Consider the following 22,622-nt stretch of genomic DNA (forward strand, 5'->3'; position numbering starts at 1 on the left):
TTACAAAAATTAAAAAAATTAATCAGTTTTATTACCTGTTAAACATATGTGTTGATTTTCTTAAAATAACCATTTAATAATTTGCAGTAAAAATTATTCCCATATTGAAACTTTTTTCTTAACGTGTACAATTAGTAAGGATAATTTAAAAAAAATTATAAATTTAAGACATGAAGTGAATTGTAATCTTAAAAACCAAAATAAACTTATCAGTTAGCTTTTACATTTAAGATTGGAAGAAATAGTTGAAGATTATGAGCAATTGAGTATGATCAAAGTGACAAACTACCATTCAATTTAGAGCTTGTTTGGAACTAGGACAAGAGCCTTCAAAAGCAGTTGTTCAGTAACAATTTATGAAACATGTAAGAAAAATTTTGTCTTAATTTATATGAAAATATTTGTAAGTATATGATAAGCAAATTCAATCAGGCCCTAAGAAAGAGTTTCCTTGCTATTATGTCGCAAGGGTATTGGCCAGCTACATATAAGTTTTGAATGAAAAAAATAATTTTTATTTAGAACTCTATCTATATTTCTTACTTGAATTTGATTGTTGGTACCTTATAACAACTATTAGTTCTAATAAATAAGAGTAGATGAAGATTAAATAAGGAGAGGGCAATTATGAATACAAGGGGGGTGAAGGGACAAAGGGAGAGGCTGGAAGAGGTCTAAGAGGTAATGATAAGAGGGGAGAAGCAATGGGAATGATTAAGAGTAGTGGGGTGAGCGATGATGGGGTCGCTTTTGAAGGGGACCATAATTATAACATCTACAGGGGTGGGGGTTGATAAAATTAAATTTGCATGGATTTGTTAATTTGTTCATTATTATTGATGAATGCAACTCACTATATAATAATGGTAGCGTTGGACACCGGCACACAAATCCTATCTTTTGCCCAGACATCGTGTGGGGGCGGGGTGAAGTAATGGTTCGTAACGAGGGGTGCATCCTCAGGAACACTGTGCACTTGGTATTCTAGAACTCTCAGTTTGGTCAATATCCAAAGGCTGACTGGGAAGGGCCTTCGGGATTCAGGAATATTTGGATTTGTAGTGGAAAATTCAATTGGTACTAATCTCACAGACAAATTTATTTTCAGGAAAAATATAAAAATTTACGTGAATTGAGTCTAGATATTTACCAGAATTAGAATATGTTTATAAACTCAAAAAGTACTTAGAGAGATACTTATAGAGCGCTTATTAACAAGATTTTTACATTAGCAGAAGAATTCAAACTTACAATTTTATGAGTTATAAGTCGATTCTTTTACCAATTAGAGCAATTCTTATTACAAGACCAATGCTTTTCGCACCAAATACATCCACATTAGTTATACAAGTGGGGTTAAAGAGCCTTTTTAATAGGAGTAAAAAGACCATTCTATGGTGAATATCATTTTTAGTTTTTTTAAATTTAATCTTATTTTGATTTTAGTTCCTGAAATTTGAAACAGTGATTTTGGTCCTAAAATCTTGTTTCAGGCACACACAAAATTGTTAGGTAGATAAAATGAAGTGAAATTTCAGAAACTAAAAGTACTATTTGATCTATGAAAAAATTTGGAATTATGGGAACCACCACTCGGAATCAAGCAATATTCCCCCGTCTTCAAGTTTGCATAAAGTCAAGCGAAAAGGAAATTTGATTAGGATTTGAATTCAACTGTAATTATGATTATGATCAAGTAAATTCAAAACGCCATCTTTTAATTTTGCATGGTACATTGGGTTTGATCTTCCACATATCTACTCATTTTGTTTTGTTCTCAGCCGAGACTAGCTCAAGTGAGATGGGATAAGAATAAAAATTAAGGATTTAAACTTCAAACACTTTTTATGTATTTAAAAAAAAAAATTCAAAATGCCAACCACTATACATGACACTTGTATTACATGCCCTAACATCCAAGCAATTAAATATATCATCATATTAATTATTATGATTTATGAAAGTCGTCTTTTGGGAAAGGGATTAATTGAAGAATATTCATCTCATCATAATTGTATCAAGTGATATATGGGCATGCTTGCTTGCTTGCTTTGGCAAAGCAATGTCTTTGAGAGAGATTTCTCAAAAAGTAGCTTAAATTGACTATAAAATAATGTAGCCAACAAAGTCTAACTAACCTCACGAACATAATCAATTAATGTAAAAAGATGTCCATTTTGATTTAATGATTTTGTTTTGATAAAGTGACTGAAAATTTGCATGTTTTATTTAATTGATTATGATATTATTAAGTGAGAGCTCTCAACTACCACCGTGTCCGGAATATATGCGTCGTCCTTGCAATAATAATAATAATAATCACTTTTAGCACTCACTGTGCCAACAAATTGTCCGAAATGGGGTCCCCCTAATGTAAACAAATTTTGCATAGAATTATGGCATTGTTAACGGGGGGGATCGACTTTAATCACCACAATTAAAAAAGAAAGGAGAAAAAGTTGACAGGCATGGAATTCAAGAATGCCTAAACATTGTCATCAAAAATAAATCATCAATGATGATTCATTTCACTGTTTATATAGTACATCAAAAAATAAAAATTAATGTTTGATATCGTGTGAAATACTTAATCTCGTTCTAAATATAAGAGTTAGTTAAAAGATTTGCTTTAAATGTAAGAAATCAATGTATTTTACCTCTCAAATCTATATGTTTCCTTTTTGAAAAAAAGAAAGTAGAGCTAGGGTTGGGAACATATACTTAATATAATTAATAATCATTTAAATAGAATTGAAAAGTCCAAATCTTTGAATGAGTTGGTAGGATTAGTTTTCTCTTGCGTGCCCAAGTGTGTGTGTGTGTGTGTGTTAGCCTGGATTTTCCAATGATTAGTAATTTAGGTTAGGAAGTTAAGAATTTGACCCATCCGATAAGTAATGAGGGCAATTAAAACCCACACCTCGTTACGAAATCAAATTGAATTAATGGAACAAATATTTGACTAAAGTTATTAATTTTGTTAGCCATTATTAATTAATTTTTATTTACGCAATATATGAAGACATCCATATAATCTATGTGATACTTTTTCTGTTACATTCACATTGCACCTTTACTCTGTGATTTCACCCACTTGAACTCAAACTTTACTTAAGAAAAAAAAAAAGGAATAAGCATATCTCTAAAGAGGATTTAGGGGGTGTTTGGATAGAAACCAAACCATGGTTTCAGAAGTGTTTTTACGGTTTACGAAGTAAATATGTGGAGGAGTTTGTCTCGTTTTACGGAAAAATGCTTCTGAAACCATGGTTTGGAAGTTACCAAACACCCCCTAGCTTAGTGTCTTTATATTATTGTTACTTTTGAGCCTAAAATATGAAAATATTTGCAAACAAATACATTAGGCCTAAAAGAAAGCTCCCCAAAGGTCCAAAACGGCACAAATCAAATGTTGCATTAAAAAATAGTCGTTTACATTTTTTTTTTTCAAAAACTACTCTGGTATTATTTAAAATGTTTGACTCATATCAAGGATTTTCTTAACAACTAAAGTTAACATTTAACATTTTGATATTATTTTTTAGTTACATCTAAGATTTTAATTTTATTCATAATATATCAAACACTCTGATGTTATTATTTTAGTATTTTTAAAAATCTAATCTTATTTATAATATATCCAGCCCTTTAAATTATAAATATTAACATGATTGTAAATTGAGCTTCAAAAGATGATTGGAGTGGAAAGGGTGCAAAAAAGCCGAGGAAGGCGCTGGAGGAGGGTGAGGGGGAACGAGTGGCAGCCGGCTGTGAAGGCCCTGCTTCTGACTTTATTCAATTAGTGGGTGCCCTCCCCCACTCTTTCTTTCTTTTCCGCTGTTGACCTCATCGCCCAATAAATCATCTCCACCTGTCTCGCTTTCCGTCACTGTTCTATTTATTTTATTTTTTAGAAAATATATTATTTGCGGGGACCACGTTACCGTTGTCCCCCCGGCTCCCGTTTCTGTGCTCAATGACGCATATGCCCTTCTCTCCCATTTCTTTTTCTTCTTTTTTTTCTCTCGATAAGCTGGAAAAAAAAAACATTTCTTCCTTTTAAGACTGTGGAGAAACACATTTTTATTATGTGTAATGTAATATAATTATTTCTATTTAGAAATATATATTACTCTTCTAATCCTAAATATAAGACTCATTTTAACTTTACACTACAAAATAAATTTTATATTTAAAATCCAAGAGGTAGTATTTTTGCTCCCCACATGATCCAAAAAAAATAAGACTTATTATTATTGTTATACATAGATTTTTGGCTGAGCGAACAATAAATATATAAAAATAAAATATAAACATTTTTGAAGTAATATAATATCTCAGAATCATGCCTGCATTCTAATAGAGTAAAGCTTTGTACTTATAAATGCACACAAATGTCTAATTTTAGCTTTTTCAACCCTTACAATAGTTGAATTTCAGTGTTTGGTTGAAGAGAAATATCAGATAAAATAGGCACTAGGATATTATACATATCATATAAAGCATAAAATTAGTTTGCTTTTATATATGTGACCACTCCAATTAGGCCTCTGTTGAGATTGAGATTGGTCCCTTTCAATTTGTAGCAAAAAGCAGCTTTGTGTGATGTGGTTGTCTCGCCTCTCTCAGCACAGAAGCAATCGTTCAAACCAATTTTGACGCCACCTTAAAAAGTTATTTTATAATTTATTTATCTAACTTTTGCACGGAGGGAAAAAAAAAGTCTTATAAATTCAAACAACTTTGCCTTTGAAGGGACGAGAAGGCCTACACATCCAACATCACCAATTCTATTTTTTAATAATAATAGGTAGTTCGTTTGTCAATCTAATTCAATAAAAAGTAGACGAATCTGTCCTGTCATGAGGTATTCAATTCAATTTTTACCTGCATACCATACTCTTTCAAGTACTTTTTTCTGTAAAATTCTTTTATGAAATATAATACTGTTAATATTATTTTTTTAATTCAATAGTGCATCTATGATTTTATAATTTTCTAGTATATTATTATATAATTAATTAATCTGTCACGACAAAAAACTAATTTATAAATGCTTTCATCATACTTGTTGTTGCAGTGAACTTCCGCATTAATAAGTCATTAATATTTACTTATAATCTAACATGGATATAGATATAGTTATCAATCTATATATGAGATAAAAGGTCTAACAAATTATTATTTATTATTTATTTCTCGAAATTTTTTATTTTTAATATTTAATTTTAAAATATCAAGATTGGATAATCACAAACAAAAGGGGATGGGTGGCATAGTACTACACGTTGTAACATGCTACACCTAATATTAGGTTTGAAGTTCAAATTCTTTTGTTTTTAGGTGAGAGGAACTCAAAATTTTTATAGATACAGTGAAATAGTCTAATAAATTGTGAGGTCCTAGATATTAGCTTTGTCATTAAATCAATTAAAACAATGATTTGATGATGAATGATGTAATGTTGAATCGATATTAACCTAATCATAATTAAAATAATATTAAGTGATTAAAATATAAAAACAAAATAAATGAAAAAAATATAAAATCCAACCTAGTTGACCTGTTTAACCCTTGTATGGATTAGTAGGAGGTTGGTTCATCGGTGTTCATCAGTTGATTAGTCTAATTGGCCAATTCAGTTTAAATTTCAATACCATTTTGAATTGTAATATTTATGTTTGGAGCTCAATTTTCAAATTAACACATAGGGCGAACTAATATTTTTTTAAATTTAAATATAAAAAATAATAATAAAAAAAGAGGGGTATGTGGTATAGTATTACACGTAGTGCCATGCTCTACCAAATATCAAGTTTGAAGTTCAAATTCATTTGTTTTTTCAGGTGAGAAGAGTTCAAAAACTTTTAAATTTTAAGATTTGTGTTTGTATATGTATGTGGCCACAATAATAAGACGTGAAAGTTTGAGTGGACAAAAGCTATTTCCAAATTGTCACGTCCTTTTCTTCAAGGCCAAGCGCATATAGTTATGGCTTGGGGCTTATATCCTTTATACCTCTCATTTTAAACTTATCCTCAAAACATGAATCTATATAACGTCTATCTCTCTATACCCTTTTAGATAATGAAAGGCATGTCCTTAATTTTCAGTGCAATCATAGAGGGACCACTATACCCCCATACTTTATTGTTCACCACTTAACCTCTTTTTCTTTGTCCCTTTGTTTATAAAGTAACATATTAAAGTAATGCCACGTTTGGTGTTTTACAATTATATATTTTTTTCCAGTGATAACATTTTAGAAAAAAAGTCGGACTCACCCACAATTCAAGAGCAGGGAAACTAACCCTTGATCTCAGTCCTACCCAACACCGTAGTTTAAATTAGGACGGGGAGAGCTCCACATAAGGGATCACCACATGTTACGAGCTGAGACCTTAGCTTTAAATATACCTCCCCCAACACCTCGACCAGCTTAGGGGTTGAACCCACCCCGTTTGTGAGTGTCCAACCCCTTTGCCAACTGAACTCAAGGACAAGGGGCTATAATTATGTTTATTTAATTTTTGCTTCTTGCTCATATCCCGAAATTATAATCTCATGAGCTTAATAATGGTATTATCCTAGGGATGTGACATTAATGGTCTTATTGGCTATCTTTGTGTTTAATTGAATTATTGAATGTTGTTGTATTTATGGCGGTCAATGTTTCAAACAGTTTCCACATCATCGTCATTTATACACATTTCAGTTTGGAGGTTCCTTTTAAATAGTAATTTTAACCAAAAATTGTTTCCTTGTTACATGTTTGGTTGTGTAAAATTCCATTTTGGATTTTGACGAGGAAATCTTGGCGTCAAAGTGAGAGCTGAAATCATTGTAGGTTGGAGAGGAAAGCACAAGACACAATGATATGATATTGTGGTATATATATGGATTAAATATAATTTTTTTGTCTAGCTAATGGTAATATTTTATTATTTTTGAAGGATTTATATCAATTTCATTCTTTTTTTTTTGTTACCACAATATTGTTTGTTGAAACTTTACACAAAGTTTTAACTAGAGTTACTATGGCAAAAAAGCATAAGATTAAATTTCAATGAGAAGATGAACTTAAATGTAGCATAAAGTCGGCCAATTACACATATTTTGATTTTTTTCTCACTTCACATACTTAATTACCTGAGTTTGAATTATTCATCAATTAGAACAGCCTGCATTAAATAAATTTTAAAATTTAAAATTGAAAATTTTAAAAATTTAAATTATTTGAATTTTTGTTGAGATAAAAAATATTTTGATAAATTTAATCATTTCAATAATAAAATATCATAACTATTTTAAACCATATTAAGAGATAAATAATCAAATAACATGATCAATTTCAAAGTTAAATCAAGAAAAAAGTTAATCCTCCAGAGAAAGTAATTAATGAAAGTAATAACAATGAAACTCCAATACCGGAATCTACTCCTGTCATCTAAGAAGGACGATAGAGTTGTAGTTACTTCAAATATTTAGTCCTTAGTAATTGATTCCTTTAGATTATTCTACTTCACAAGTACAACTATCGAACAGTAGCATTTGATCTCTCACGTTGTTTCCCTCGTACGCTTATCCAACTCATTATTTTATTCGTTCGATTTGAAAATTTCCACATTACGTTCCAATTTTTTTATTCGTAGCTTAGAATTATTATTGTTTGTATCCGATCCAAACCGTTTTCTTAAGAAACGAATGTCGAACTGTGTGGCCTGCCACATCAACTGAGAAAATTTGAATTTCTGGGCACAAAAGCAAAGGCGACAACCCCAGCAACGACAACAAAGGATCTTCCTTCAGTGTGAGTTCGTAAAGGAAAAGCGGGTTTTTGATTCAACGGGATAAAACCCATTTAAAGAAAAGAAAAGCCAGATTAGTGAACAATTTGCCTAAATTGTTCCTGTTTTTGTTGTCTCTGCTTCCTCCTTTTTCTCTCTCGAGTCTGAGGAGGTTGGTCTTTCCGAAACAGCCTCAACCTGCCTTCCTTACTCTTCATCCTCGTAACTTACGCTTTCAGTGATGGAAACCCGTGCACCTTCTTGATTTGATGATTAGGCTTTCCGAGAGAATTTTTGGAAGCTGCGAGAAATAACGAATTTGTTACTTGCCTGCCATTCTTAATAGTTTTCTTCTACCAGTTTGGTGGGTTCGGTTTCCAAGTTAATTCAGCGGATTAGTATTATTGGGTTCTTATATTTTGCTGTTATTTAGCATTTAGCTGGTGGAATTTGAAGAGAAGTAGTGATTTTGAGTTGGCTATAGAATTTGAGTGGAAATCTGGAAAGTTTATTCGAATTTGGGAGTCTTGGTGGCACTAACAATGATGTTATCAGCATCGCCATCCTCGCTAGCGAGGAGTTCGCTAGAGGTAATGCTTGAATCGCTCCAGCGGAGAGAGGAAGAGGAGAATAAGCCAAAGGACTTGCCGCCGGCATTGCCAGCTCGTCCGACCTCCAAAGCTCGGCTTCCCTCCGCGAGAAGGTCATTGCCGAATAACTTAAACTTCATGGTTAATGGAGATCCTGGTGAGACAGAATGCCTTGCGAACGGATTTCATGATGCGAGCGAAGAGACTAAGCGGAAAGATACAGTTGATTTGGGACACAAGATAAACGGAAGCCTTGGGAGCAAGAAGTTGAAGAGGGATGTGGAATCGCCATACGCCCTCGCATCAGAAGAGAACCAGAGCGACCAAATATCATCTAAGAGTCTAGAATCCCACTCGGATGATAACGTTACCTATTTCATCAAGAAGGTAACTGGGAACTGGAAAAAAAAAAGAATTATTATGATCTTGCAACGACTCAGTTTATGAATGGTTTTAGAAGTGGTTGTTACATGTTAGTAGATAACACTCACATTTAGTTGTTTGAAACAATTAATTCTAGTAGCATTGCATAAAGGTTGTGGTGCTTAAAAGAAAGCAATCCGTTGAAAGACAATATGGTTGTTACCATGGTTGATGGAAAGTATATTTGAAATATAATTTCTTAGTTGCTTGGGGTGATTGACCTGTAGATGTAAGCCCAAATTTCTCTAATCACGTTAATCATGCTGAGAGGCTTGATGGGTTATATTGAGAAATATCAAAATACCTTGTTATTGATCAGATCAGATTTCCGCTCGGGGCATTTATTCATTTTTATTCATTTATGTTTGATGGCAGCGTCAATTTGTGTTCTTTTAGGCATAGATTACGGAACACATTACTTTCCTCTCAAATTCCTTTCTGTTTGTGGTCTTCTCGTTGGTGTCTTCCTATTTGTTTTAGAAAAATCTAGTGGGAAATGCTGGCTCCATCAGTCGATATATGGAAAGTGTAGTTGTTAGAAGATATTAAAGTTATGTCTGAAATATTTGCCGAGAATCTTAGATGTATAGTCGCAGCTTTTTTCTATTTGAAATTATATTTCAGCAACCCATTTGTTCCTTTGACATTTAACTATTAGTTTTGATAGACACATTTTTTATGGCATGTTCATTTCTGTGTTCGGTTCTTTTCCCAGAAACTTCATGTGTGGTGTAGGCAACCAAATCGGCACTGGGGACTAGGAAAGGTACAGTCAACTTCAAGAGAAGCTGCTTCAATTTTACTCACAAATGGAAATGTAAGTTTGTAGGTCTTCTGTGTCGTTGAAAAATAGTGTGTTTCTGAGTTTGCAAGTTGAGAAATTTTTTTGTACCATCGTGTTGTTACTGTAGGTTATGAAAGTGGCCATATCAGAGCTCCTACCAGCTAATCCTGATATTCTAAAAGGCGTCAATGATCTCATGCAGCTGATTTATCTGAATGAGCCATCAGTTCTTCACACTCTTCGTTTTAGATATTCTCAAGGAATGATTTATGTATGTGTACAGCTTTTGGCTCATTCTTTTTCTGCGGTTACTGTCCATCTCTCTCATATGCTCCTGTGCTTTCTTAATATAGAGTAAAGCAGGGCCCATTTTAATAGCACTCAATCCTTTCAAAGATGTCCAGAGTTGTGGAAATGATCACGCCACAACTTATAGTCAGAGATGCATGACTGACCCACATGTTTATACCGTGGCAAATGCAGCTTATAGTGAGATGATGAGAGGTGAACGGAATTCCCCCTTTCTAAGTCCTTTGTAATTTCTATTCCTGCACTTGTGGGATGAATGTTACGTTTTTAAAGGATTTCTGATTGATTTTTGTCTGTTGCAGACAAAGTAAATCAGTCCATCATCATAAGGTAAGCTCCATATCAGTTTCAGTACATAGGGGGCTCTGTTGCGTGTATTTCTCTCAAAAGATGTTGCTCCGATCAATAGTTTCTACGTGTCTTAGCAGGCATAAGACAGGATTATCAGTGTATTGTTAATAATTGTTAGTTTTTGTCTACAGTGGTCAGAGTGGATCTGGGAAGACAGAGACAGCCAAAATCGCCTTGCAATATTTGGCTGCTCTGGGTGGTGGTAGCTGTGGCATAGAAAATAAAGCCCTTCAGACACATTTTATTCTAGAAGCTTTTGGGAATGCAAAAACACAAAGGCACAACAATTCTAGCAGATTTGTAAGTTCCTGTGTTTCTTTTCATTTTAATGGAACTTACCAGTGCTAATATTCTATGAAATTTTTTAGCTTGAAAGGTTTATTGATTTGTGTGTCCATAAAATTTTTGCTGTTTAATGGCTTTAATTTCTCCAAAGGCTAAGAGGTTTAATCAATGCATATTTTGGCTTGTTCGGAGCAGGGAAAGTCACTTGAGATTCATTTCACTGCAGCTGGGAAAATATGTGGAGCTAAAATTCAAACCTGTAAGCATGTTGATGTGTCAGTGCAACGGTGTTTTCCCCCCTTTTTTATATCCTTTTCTATTGAGCTTACTAACTTGTTTACTCTTGTGGGTTTGACTTTGCAATTTGCTAAATGGAACATGGTAACTAATAGTCATGTTACAGAAGGTAAACTTGGATGCCTTACTTGAACTTAAGGGTGGAACTATGTTATTTATCTGCTGTTTGTCCTGATTTCATTGTCTCCTGTGAGCAGTCAAGAGTTGTTCAGCTGACCAGTGGTGAGAGGTCATATCACATCTTTTATCAACTTTGTGCTGGATCTTTACCTGGTCTTAAAGGTACTTTTCTCTTCCATTGTGAGCTTCTTTGCACACATACACACGCGTACATTTATCATGTGATGTCTCCTCTGCAGTGTAATTCTTTGATCAGCTTAAATGAATTTATGAATACCTGATATTTTAACTCATGTTCAAGATTACTTTATTTTGTGCTGCAGAGAAGCTGAATCTTAGAGAGGCCTGTGAATATAAATATCTTAATCAGAGTGACTGTATGACAATAGATGGTGTCGATGATGCTAAAATGTTTAATAACCTGCTGGTATAATTCTGAACACTTCATTTCACGATCAATTTCCTCTTCAAGTTTGCTTCTGTCCTCCTAAGATATCTTTATCTAATTTTCCCATTTCTCTCTCTGCTATTTCCTTAGAATGCGCTGGATGTTGTTCAAATTTGCAAAGAGGATCAAGAACTAGTATTTAAAACCCTTGCTGCAATATTATGGCTTGGAAATGTATCATTTCAAATATCTGACAATGAAAATCATGTTGTGGTGGTGGATGATGAAGGTATGATTAAAAGCTTTGTGTTACTTATGCTGTGCTGTTTTGTGCATGGATTTTTAATGGCAATGAATATTTGAGTACTTATAGCCAAAAAGAAAATTTTTGGAATTCAGTTAAGGAATAACAAATATGAAAATAAGAGCCTCCGTTCGTAAAATTTGTGAAAAATGTCGATTGATTCGTAGACGCGGACGAATTATAGTAATTTGTTCCAATCCAAGACATAAACAAAGACAAGAATAATCTTAAAAGCGAGGTGGGACTATCTTAAACAGATCCTTTCCGTGTGATGCTTTGTACGGAATAAACAATGTCTGGTACTGTTTTGAGCAGGAGAGGATTTGAAGTGGTACACAATGACTATATGGCTGACATAGTAACGCAAGAATTTAAATGACGTGTCAGTTACATCTTACAAGTGACTTACATAAATATATCTCTTTTGGCAGCTGTCACCAGTGCAGCCATGCTGATAGGTTGCAGTTCTCAAGAGTTAATGGTAACTTTATCTGTGTGTAAAGTCCAAGATGGCAAGGATACTATTGCTCGAAGTTCAACATTGAAGCAGGTCCATACATTAAATACGTTAATCAATTTTCTGGAGCTCCTAAATGACTATATTCAGCGTTTTTTTGATGGCCCAATAAAATTCTTATTCAGGCAATAGAAAAAAGAGATGCATTGGCACAATTTATGTATGCAAGCTTGTTTGGGTGGCTCATAGAAAAAATTAACAATTCACTCGGAGCTGGCAAAAGGCATACTGGGAGATCCATAAATATTCTTGATATTTGTGGGTTTGAGTCATTCAAGGTCTGCAACTTGTATAATGTGATTACTGTTGCATCAGTTAATGTTTGCTGTTGTTATAATGGCTTCATGTTTTGACTTTCAGAAAAACAGCTTTGAACAATTTTGTGTGAATTATGCTGATGAGAGGCTTCAACAACATTTCAATCGGCATATATTTAAACTTGAGCAGGAGGTTAGTATTCATAGGGTTTAAAATTTCTTGGATATTGAGTGTCGATGCAAATGAGATGCAATTTGTCCTTGTATACGTTTGAATGGTTTAAATGCTTATTTCATTGTTTGAAAATAGGAGATTTTCAAAGACTTCCATCAATAATTGCTAGTAGAGACATAGCTAATGAAAAATATGTTTTTAAACTAAGCAATGTCAACTTCTTGAGTGCAATTCCCTGCATCTTCAAGGGTGTCTTCCTGCCCTCTACATATGTTATGGGTAAGAATTATATTCATGGATTGTCTCTGGTGCTTCACTTGTGGTTGTTTTAAGGGAGTCTTGCTGGCAGAGAGGTTCAACAGCTTTGCTGGAGTGAAATCAATCAAATTTCACAATATATTATATGTTATCAATTTTAAATTTGTAATGATTAACCTTAACTATTATAGTTGCATGTTACTTGTGGTATATTTTTATCTCTTATCAAGGAATTATTTGACATGTAGAGTTCATATTGCATGCTTAATTCGTGATGTCATTTGTTTTTTTTTTTTTTAATGCTTTTGATATTGCAATATCTATTATTATTTTGTCTCAGAGCTATGCAATGGACGGTGTTCATTGGATTAAAGTAGATTTTGAGGACAATCAAGAGTGCTTGGATCTATTTGAGAAGGTACTTATGGTTCACTTTTTCTATATGTTGATGTTCATTCTCGCTTCAACTGGGCAATGGCCCTTCCTTATGGTTTTGGTTACATTACATTAAGATCCACACATGGTGCATTTTTGCAGATTATTGCAAAAAACATAGATGTTAAGGTCCCAGGGCTGGCTGTTTACGTTATTACCTGTAAATTATGTTGTCATTATATAACCTGTAGTGATTTGTGAATTTTGTAGAAACCATCGGGGATACTTTCATTGCTGGATGAGGAATCAAATTCGCCCAAGGCCACTGATCTCACATTTGCCAACAAACTTAAACAGCACCTGAATGCTAATCCTTGCTTTAAGGGGGAAAGAGGGAGGGCTTTTGGTGTTCGTCACTTTGCAGGAGAGGTTAGTTGCTGCATCAGTTTTCAAGGAGCTACGAAAGTTAGTGGCTAAAAATGTCTAGATTAATAGTTTTCTTTTTAGAGTCTGGTAGATTTAGTTTACTTAGTTTGGCTGATTGTAGGCCTAAATAGCAACAAAAACATGTATGTAGAGGACTATGATATCACATGTTTGAATAAACCTGCTGGAAAACGCATGAACAAGATGGTGGAAGAAGCAATGCTACATGGGCAATTGTTTCTTCTATGACGTAGAGGAGAATTGAGTAATTGAATAAAGTACATAGTTTGAAAACGCCAACATGGTTTTTAAATCTGAAAATTTTGTTTGTTTGTTTAAGACCTTTTCCCCCTACATTATAATAGAGAATAGGATGACATAATGAGGGAAATGTTATTATTAATTACAATTGTAAATTAACTATAAGGGTCAAAGATAAATTAAGGATAAATTTATGAATTAAACTTAATTGATTTTATTTTGAATTATCCCTTTGTTAACTATCTTTTATTTTTGAATTTATTTGTCTTACTAATAGTTATCTGCTCTACTTTATTATTTCTATTTTGTTTTGCTTCAATTGGTATTAGAGTTAGGCTATAACTCCAGCTTTTCCTTTTGCCATCTCACGTATGGAGATGGTTTCAATGCTCATCACCTGTGATGTGCATGAATCTGGACAGTTCAGATTAAAATTGGATGTTCCATATTGAATATTATATTTGTGAGATTTTTGAAACTTTTTTATTTTATAGTTGCATATAAAAATAAAGATAATATTTCATTAGAAAAAATTATCATTTGAAAATTACAAATAAACTTCAAATTGGTATGGTTCTGATCTCATCGTGGTGATGAGCACCAGCACAAGACTATCTTGCATGGACCAAGACATGCACCACGACACCACGAGGTGTCTGTAAATTTTGCTAACAGAATGTGGACCATGGAATTTAGTCTTGGATTTATTCCTGTGATTTAACTAACACCTGAATCTATATTAGGTTTTGTATGATACAAACGGCTTTCTACAGCAGAACAAAGATCTGCTGTCTTCCGACTGCATACAACTCCTGGCATCATGTAGTTGTCGGCTGCTGCAGTTGTTCTCGAAAATGCTTAGCCAAACACATAAACAATTGAATTCCTTACAAATAGGCGCATTAGACTCACAGAAGCTGAGTGTTGGTGCAAAGCTTAAGGTATTCTTCCATTGTTCTTTGAAACTTGATTTTATGCCTTAATATTTGGGAAGAGATGATTGCATGTTCCCTTGTCAAGGAAGATTATCACTTGATGATGTGTGATATATGATTATGGAGTAGGAATTATTCTGAACATTACATTTTTTATAATGCAGGGCACTGAAATGTAAGACTGTATTAAGAAACTATTGAAATGATATAGTTTTGGGGATATATATATCTAATTAATGGCTTCCTTATTTTTAGGGTCAATTGTTTGAATTAATGCACCAATTGGAGAACAGCACACCTCATTTTATTCACTGCATAAGGCCAAATACTAAGCGGCTTCCTGGCATATTTGATGAAGATCTTGTCATGCAACAACTCCGTTGCTGTGGAATCTTGGAGGCTGTTAGACTTTCTAGGATTGGATATCCTATCCAAATGACGCATCAAGAGTTCGCCGAAAGGTAGTGGGAAAACCTCCTATAGATTTATGATTTCGTTGAAAGTTTATTTATGTTACCGCATGTATCCAGGTATGGGTTTCTGCTTCTGGAGACCAATGCAGTTCAGGATCCCCTGAGCATCTCAGTTGCTGTATTGCGACAATTTAATATCCCTCCTGAAGTGTATCAGTTCGGCTACACCAAAGTGCACTTGCGAAAAGGGCAGGTATGTCCAAAGAGGCTGAGTTAGTGCTTGAAGAGCTACTTTCTTCATCTTCATATTTTTCTGGTGTTAATTTATTATCAAAACCCCAATTTTTAGTTTCTCATCAGTTGGATATAAAGATTTGCTGATGTTATAGTAAGGGCCCATTTGTTTAAGCTTTTTTCCTGAAAAAATCACTTATTTTTTGAAAGAAAAAAAACACTTTTGCGGAATTTTACAATGTTTATTTTGCTTTTGAAAATAACCAGAATTTTTTTTTGGGGGGGGGGGGGATGTTTTATTACTTTGAATAGCTTTTGAAAAAAATAAGATGCAATAGATGGGGGAAAATATCATAAAAATATGGATATACGTAGAGATATCATAAAATTTGAAAATAACCAAATAACATTTCTTTTTAATGAACAGAGAAATACAATATATTATAAAATCTAAAAATCACTAAAAAAAATTTTATGATGTGACCAAACATAAAATAATGTTTTTTTTATAAAATCTCTATCCGATAAATCACTTTTCATAAAATCTGTAAACTATCTAAAAATCACCTACTTTTTAAGCTTCAACAAACGGGCCCTAAAGGCATCATTCATGCTTGAAATTGCGAGTGTAGTTTGCGGACAAAGGCAAAGCGTTGGAGATGTGCAGTCTTTCCAAAACCCATAGAGCTAGAATATAGTTGACATGGCAGTCAATATGCCACAAAATATATCAACTATTCATTTCCCTGCTACAATAAATAATAAGGATTCTATTTCTGAATCACAAATGCGTTTACGAAGCAGAATATCATGTTATATTTGTGAGATCAAAGATCAGTGGTTTAAATGTCTTAGTTCTGCTTGGTTTTAGATCTTTCATGTATAGCTTTCTCATATTTGGTTTTTCTTGTGTTATTTTTATTGTAGATTGGTGCATTGGAGGATAGAAGAAAACAGGTTATGCAGGGAATACTTCAGGTTCAAAAATGGTTCCGTGGTCATCGAGCCCGTCAATATTTCCATGAGCTTAAGAATGGGGTGACTACATTGCAATCATGTAATGCATGTCTGTCTTTCAATATTAATTGCATTTGCATCAAAGAACTCTGCTGATTCTTGCCTTTATGCATGCAAAATTCAACTAAACACATTCATCAATAAATGATTAATGCTATCTGTATAGAAAGTAGCCTACGCACAGTCTGGCTCCTATATTTTTCTAACAACTTCTTGTTAATGTTTACCATTAAAGACCTTCTCAATAGATATTTAGCCAAAAAAAAAAAATTATATGCCTGAATTGATGGCTTAAATTCTCGTTCTTAGCAATTTTTTAAATTGTTTTTACTGGGGTCCTTAATTATTTTTATTTGATGTTAATTGCTCACTTTGCAGTTGCTCATGGGGAAATTTGGAGGAGGAAATTTGGTATAGTTGAGAAGTCTTCTATGACTATTGATTGTAAAAATTTTGACGAGATTGAGGCAATCATACTGCTACAATCAGGTAAATGTGGTTCTGGTTATTTTCAAATTTACCCTCTGGAGGGAATTGTTATTGGGGTCTCATTATTCATGTTCTTTTCATGTAGTAATTCGTGGGTGGCTGGCTAGGAGGAAGAATGCTAGTGGTACGCATAAGATGAAGAAACACCTTAATAATGAAAAACTTCAGCGATATTCTCGTGTGAAGATGCTAGATATGAAGGTACTAAGCAGTTTTTTATTTAGATAAATGCTCTAAACTCCATTGTTATTTATGTTTTAACTTTCAACTTCATCTTTTTGGTTCTTTATAAGTTTTTATGCATTTAAATAGTAATTCCCTCTTTTTTATTCTCCTATCTGATTAACAAAGTCTGTTATTTTGGATATTTCCAAATTTGAAGCTGTCGATTTTCAGTTTTGTATCTTATTGATGTTACTCAGTACTCAATACTATTACCAAGACAAGTGATATGCTGAAGTTAAACCAAGAAGATGAGTTCTATCTAAAATTTTGTGGGCATGGCTTTTACAAAGTTTTCATTGAGTGAGATTACTTTGCCGTTGTGGTGTACTAGTGTTCAAAGGAGCAAATCTTAAAAAACTTTAGGTGTCAATTGTATTTTGTATTTTAAATTTAAATAGGACTGCAATATTGGGTGTATTCTTTTTGGAAATTGCATATTTGAAATTCGGATAGAGCAACGCTGATTTATTTCATCATGCTAATGTTATAGACGAGGCCAATAACAAATTCTTACATACCAAGTAGTTATACGGACAGAAGAGTTCTCGTAAGTGTAGGAAGCCAAGACCACGTGTTAGTTGGGGGGCACTATGCTAATATAAGGAACTTTTATGCTTCAGTTTTATTGATATATATTGTTAGAATACCACATATAGTCATATAGACTAGATACAAGTTCTTTTCCCACTACATATTCAACGGAGAAATTAATAACTAAGTTGTATGCATGTGAGGACAAGTTTTTTCCTTGGGGAGATCATCACAAATTTTCTGTTGCCACAAGTTTTTGCTGGTCAACTTTGATATATGAAGAAACTTTTCTTCTGTCTCATAAATCTTTAATTTGGAATGAATCATCAATTTTCTGGTTTGTTATGTTGCCCACTGATTTTGGCCTTATATTTGAAATGATACGCATCCTCCTTTTCATGGAGGTATGGTCTAAATTCAACTGTGTTCTCCCCTTGTGCTAATTGCAATTTCTTGGCTTAAATGAGGATTGGTGAAGAATTATTGTAAATGAATGTTTTGTATGTTGTCTCATGATTCTATAGAAGCTCCATCTGCTCAAGATGATAAAGGTTTTACTCTCTGGCCTTGCAGGAAGCATCCAGAGAGCAGGTTCAGAATTTGCCTTCAGCTTTAGAAGAACTCCGAAGGCGGGTGCTTAAGGCTGAGGCAACTCTTGAGCAAAAGGAAGAGGAAAATACTGCATTGAGGGAACAGCTGAAACAAAACGAAACAAAATGGATTGAATATGAGGCGAAGATGAAATCAATGGAGGAGACGTGGCAAAAACAGATGGCATCTTTGCAAGTAAGGCTCTTGATTGTAAACATTAATATTTAATGTGGTTTGCTTTTCATACTAGCCTTGCCTACTGTGGTGTTGAAATGATGATCAAGTCAAACTTTTAAATAGTTGATTTTGCGATGAACTCCCTCCAGAACTGTTAAATTAAAATGGATAGTTAGGCTATTTTAGCTCTAGATTTGTCGTTGATTGTAGGAAGGGCGCGGGGGATAAAAGTTATGCAGTACTTTACTGTTAAGTACCTTATTTAAAAACTACCAAAAAGGGTTCTTCAGTTAAAGTTAAAACATTACAAATCTAGAATTTTTAAATAGTATCATGAAAAATGTAAGATTACATGTTTTCCATAACTTATCTGCAAATTAATCTCGTTTTAATTAAAAATCATACTTACATGATGTTCTAATTGAGAAACTTGTTGGCGAAAATAAAATTATGAAGATATGCGTCTAAGATCAATTCAGCAAGAAAAATACTAAAGCTGAGAGATGTGTCAATTTTCTGCTTAATTTCTTATTGCAATCTCATTGCAGGTGAGTCTTGCTGCTGCTAGAAAAAGCCTTGCTTCTGACAACACCACTGCTTATCCTGGAAGACAAGAAGTTATGTCACCTCGCTACAATGATTCTGAAGATTTTAATTCCCTAATATCTCGAACTCCTGGTGGGAGCACACCTATCAAGTTTTCCAGCTCTCTCTCCGTCTCTGATTCTGGAGCGCCAGGAAGAGAAGTTAATGGTACCCTTTCTGCAGTCAGCAATCTGATGAGGGAATTCGAACAGAGAAGACAGACTTTTGATTACGATGCTAGGGCTCTGCTCGATGTCAAGGCCGGGCAGTCGGCTATCATGAATCCGGATGAAGAACTTAGGAAACTCAAACACAGGTTTGAGGGATGGAAGAAAGAATACAAGTTCAGATTACGGGAGACAAAAGCAAGGCTTCATAAAGTAGGGAATTCAGAAGGGGAAAGGAGCCGTCGGAGATGGTGGGGGAAGTTAAGCTCAAGAGCCTCATAGTAATCAATGTTCCACCATTCACTTGCTGGAAAAGCTCAAATATTAACTTGGTGAGGAAAAAGGCAAATGGAATGTTTGTCAGTAATGTTAATGAATTGTCGGCATCATTACTACTGGAGACGTGTTTCTTCTGTATCTACCAATTTTGTTACTAACTAGTGGAACCTGGAAGTATTGATAGGTTGTGCATAGTTATATAGACTTTGTAGGACTACATAGGTTTGTATTTGTTGAACAGTCTCTGGTCATAGGTTTGTTTCACAGTCTAGTTATTAGCTCATGCTGTCATGTATATTCTGTTGTCACAGATTTCAGTTCTGAAGATATTAATAATAAGCGTTGATATCTTCCTTCCAATCTATTCGTTCATGTTCTGTCGTCGCAAATCGCAGCTCCCTTTTGCAGGTGTTGTATACTGATCCAAATATCCCTTAAAATGTCATCAAAAATGTATATCCCTTGAGATGGCTGGCAATCAAGCAGTTAATTTGGTTTCCTCCCTTAAGTGATTTTACGTCTCATGTGCAAAAGAATCGTTTTTTTTTTTTTTTAAGAAGTGATTATGAGGTTTGCCAAACAAGCACTTAGTAATATAAGATGATAATGTGATATTTTGATTGGTTTTATTAATTAAACTGTAAATATTGTTGGACAGTAATGCACGAGACTGGGGTAATGTGAGGTTTTCTTTTGGACAAGGGTAATGTAAGATATTTGGAAGTTACAAATTCGTGCATGCAGAGCAGTATTTTAGTGGAATTGCCTTTTCCTTTTGTTTACCTAAAAAAAGAATTACTTTTTCATACCACTTTTTTTTTTTTTTGAATAAAAAAGTAGGTACTAGAATCTTGACATAACAAAATGGAATTGAACCTGTGACTGCGACTTCCAATTGATAGAAAACTTAATTTCCGTTCTTACTTTTTAAAACTTGTTTAATTCTTTGCTTGTAACACATTTTTAATTAATATGAAATATGAAATTATTTTCTTATTTTATATTCCTTTTCTTCCGGGATTTCTCATTTCACTTGTTAAATCAACTTAACGAGGTACCTTCTCCATGCAAAGGAAGCCCAGCAAACAAACGGAGCACACTAAGAATCTGAACTATATTAGGACCAAGACATAAACTACACATCTTACAACATCAGAGTCCTTCCATTCACAACCTTACACACACACACACGCACTAACACGGTCAAACCAAATTTAAGACCCAGGCACGAACTTGGTGGCATAGACCCAAGCATTATTAGCCACAGGGTTATCAAGGTGATCCAACAGATTCTCCAATGGTCCTTTTCCAGTAACTATGGCTTGAACAAAGAAGCCAAACATGGAGAACATGGCCAACCTGCCATTCTTGATTTCCTTGACCTTGAGTTCAGCGAAAGTGTCAGGGTCATCGGCGAGGCCTAGAGGGTCGAAGTACTGGCCCCCGGGGTAGAGGTCGTTGCCTTCTCCGACACCGGGAAGACCGTTGATGCGGAAGCCTTCAACCAGACCCATGAGGATCACTTGGAAGCCAAGGACGGCGAGGATGCTCTGGGCATGAACCAGGTTGGGATTACCTAAGTAATCAAGGCCTCCTTCTGAGAAAATCTGGGCTCCGGCTTTGAACCACACTGGCTCCTTGAAGTCCACTCTCACCCATTTTTCTAGAACCTCTGGTGTGATGCATCCCAGTGCTCCTAGCATCGCCCATCGCCCATGAATCACCTTCATTCAAATTAGAGTCAAACTCTAATTCATCATCCTCTCAAAAGTACAAGAATACTATACTGATACTTCATCTAGTCCTAAAGTAGCAATAAATGACATTTTTGTCTGTTTTGTAGTTGAGTGATGACATGGGTTTTCTAGTGCTGGGAATTTTCGTAGGTTATGAAGGAAGAAGCAGCGTGTTGAAGCATCAAGCATTGAAGAAGGAAGAAGAAAATATATGGTTACCTCAAGAGCTCTGTTCCTAGCAAATGCTTCTGGGTCAGCAGATAAACCAGCAGTGTCCCAGCCATAATCTCCAGGGAATTCCCCAGTCAAATATGAAGGGGTTTGAGCTGAAAAGGGACCCAAGTATTTCACTCTGTCTGGTCCATACCACAACTCATTTCCCTGCTCACAAACACAAACCAGAACCTCAATACCGATATAGATTCACAGATATCAAACATGATATGAATATATATAGTTTGATTTAGTGCTTACTGCCTCATCTCTGATCTTAACACACTCACTTATCAGATAGATGGAGCATAAGGCATCTGTGTCTGAGAATTTGAGAAAATTTTCCAAAATTCAAGCATGAATATACTTCATATGACAAAATATTCAGGTGTCTTTGAAGTTACCATGGTGTATTTGCCATTTCCGAGGGGGACAACATCTCTGAGAGAGTTGGAGTTGGATCCTCTGGTTTGACCCAGAAAAGGGGAAGGTTTAAGAACAGTGCTAGAGCTTGCGGTGGCTGCCATGATCGTGGATGCCATGACGTGCGAGCTTTCTCTTCTGGTAGAACTGAAGTTGAGAGCTTGATGGATTAAACAGAAGATATTATAAAGCGGGTTGTGGAAGTTTGTAGAAAGCGTCACATGTTATGTAGGGGAAGAGAATCGCAGAGACTGGTGGTGAAGAAGAGAGGAGGGAGAAAGTCGTGGTGGGGATGGCGTTGTTTCAAGCAACCAATGAGAAGGCTTCGAAGGATTTGAAGTATCTCCAACTCATAATCTTTCTATCCCCATTTTATCTCTGCAAATATGGTAATGTGGGCCAATATGGTAACGCGGGTCTTCAAAGAAGAAAAATATAAATGGAAAAAAATGTAAATTGCGGTGAGCGTGGATCGAACACGCGACCTTCAGATCTTCAGTCTGACGCTCTCCCAACTGAGCTATCCCCGCAACGCAACTTTTGGGAACCCGTAACATTATATGATGATAATAAACACACATATCGCTCCCCACAAGCATCCCTTTCGAATTTACAATTTTACATAAAGCCAAGAGTGATTTTGATAAAGCTTTGAAAACAACAAAAATGACTAAAAATTCAATAATTTAGGGCTTTATTT

The 22,622-nt window shown here is 34.6% G+C and overlaps 2 protein-coding genes and 1 non-coding gene across 4 annotated transcripts; 1 reads left to right on the forward strand and 2 right to left on the reverse strand.

Moving 5' to 3' along the window:
• The first annotated feature begins 7,623 nt into the window (after positions 1-7,623).
• Positions 7,624-19,910, forward strand: LOC114762294 (myosin-2). Of its 2 annotated transcripts, XM_028951762.1 has the most exons (25): positions 7,624-8,680; positions 8,732-8,764; positions 9,516-9,617; positions 9,712-9,855; positions 9,938-10,088; positions 10,196-10,223; positions 10,376-10,544; positions 10,725-10,788; positions 10,922-10,935; positions 11,024-11,108; positions 11,270-11,373; positions 11,485-11,623; positions 12,070-12,188; positions 12,281-12,433; positions 12,516-12,605; positions 13,186-13,263; positions 13,491-13,649; positions 14,651-14,848; positions 15,098-15,303; positions 15,373-15,508; positions 16,417-16,546; positions 16,885-16,995; positions 17,081-17,196; positions 18,325-18,537; positions 19,068-19,910. In XM_028951762.1, exons 1-25 carry the CDS (start codon positions 8,330-8,332, stop codon positions 19,551-19,553), a joined length of 3,579 nt encoding a protein of 1,192 aa, XP_028807595.1. In that variant the 5' UTR covers positions 7,624-8,329; the 3' UTR covers positions 19,554-19,910. The 2 variants fall into 2 exon arrangements, with proteins under 2 accessions (XP_028807595.1, XP_028807594.1); XM_028951761.1 differs by having other exon boundaries at positions 7,625-8,764.
• Positions 19,911-20,631: 721 nt separating this feature from the next.
• Positions 20,632-22,158, reverse strand: LOC114762296 (chlorophyll a-b binding protein 13, chloroplastic). The gene is made up of 3 exons (XM_028951765.1): positions 21,904-22,158; positions 21,506-21,667; positions 20,632-21,274 (listed from the first exon to the last, which is right to left on the reverse strand). The coding sequence occupies exons 1-3, from the start codon at positions 22,039-22,041 to the stop codon at positions 20,765-20,767; spliced, it is 810 nt and encodes a 269-aa protein (XP_028807598.1). The 5' UTR covers positions 22,042-22,158; the 3' UTR covers positions 20,632-20,764.
• A 221-nt stretch (positions 22,159-22,379) lies between these two features.
• Positions 22,380-22,452, reverse strand: TRNAF-GAA (transfer RNA phenylalanine (anticodon GAA)). The gene has a single exon. It is a non-coding gene; the product is annotated as a tRNA-Phe (tRNA).
• Positions 22,453-22,622: the final 170 nt, after the last annotated feature.

This window comes from Neltuma alba, unplaced genomic scaffold (genome assembly GCF_004799145.2).
Source record: "Neltuma alba isolate B1F8T4 unplaced genomic scaffold, ASM479914v2 tig00011206_pilon, whole genome shotgun sequence".
Taxonomy (NCBI): Eukaryota; Viridiplantae; Streptophyta; class Magnoliopsida; order Fabales; family Fabaceae; genus Neltuma; species Neltuma alba.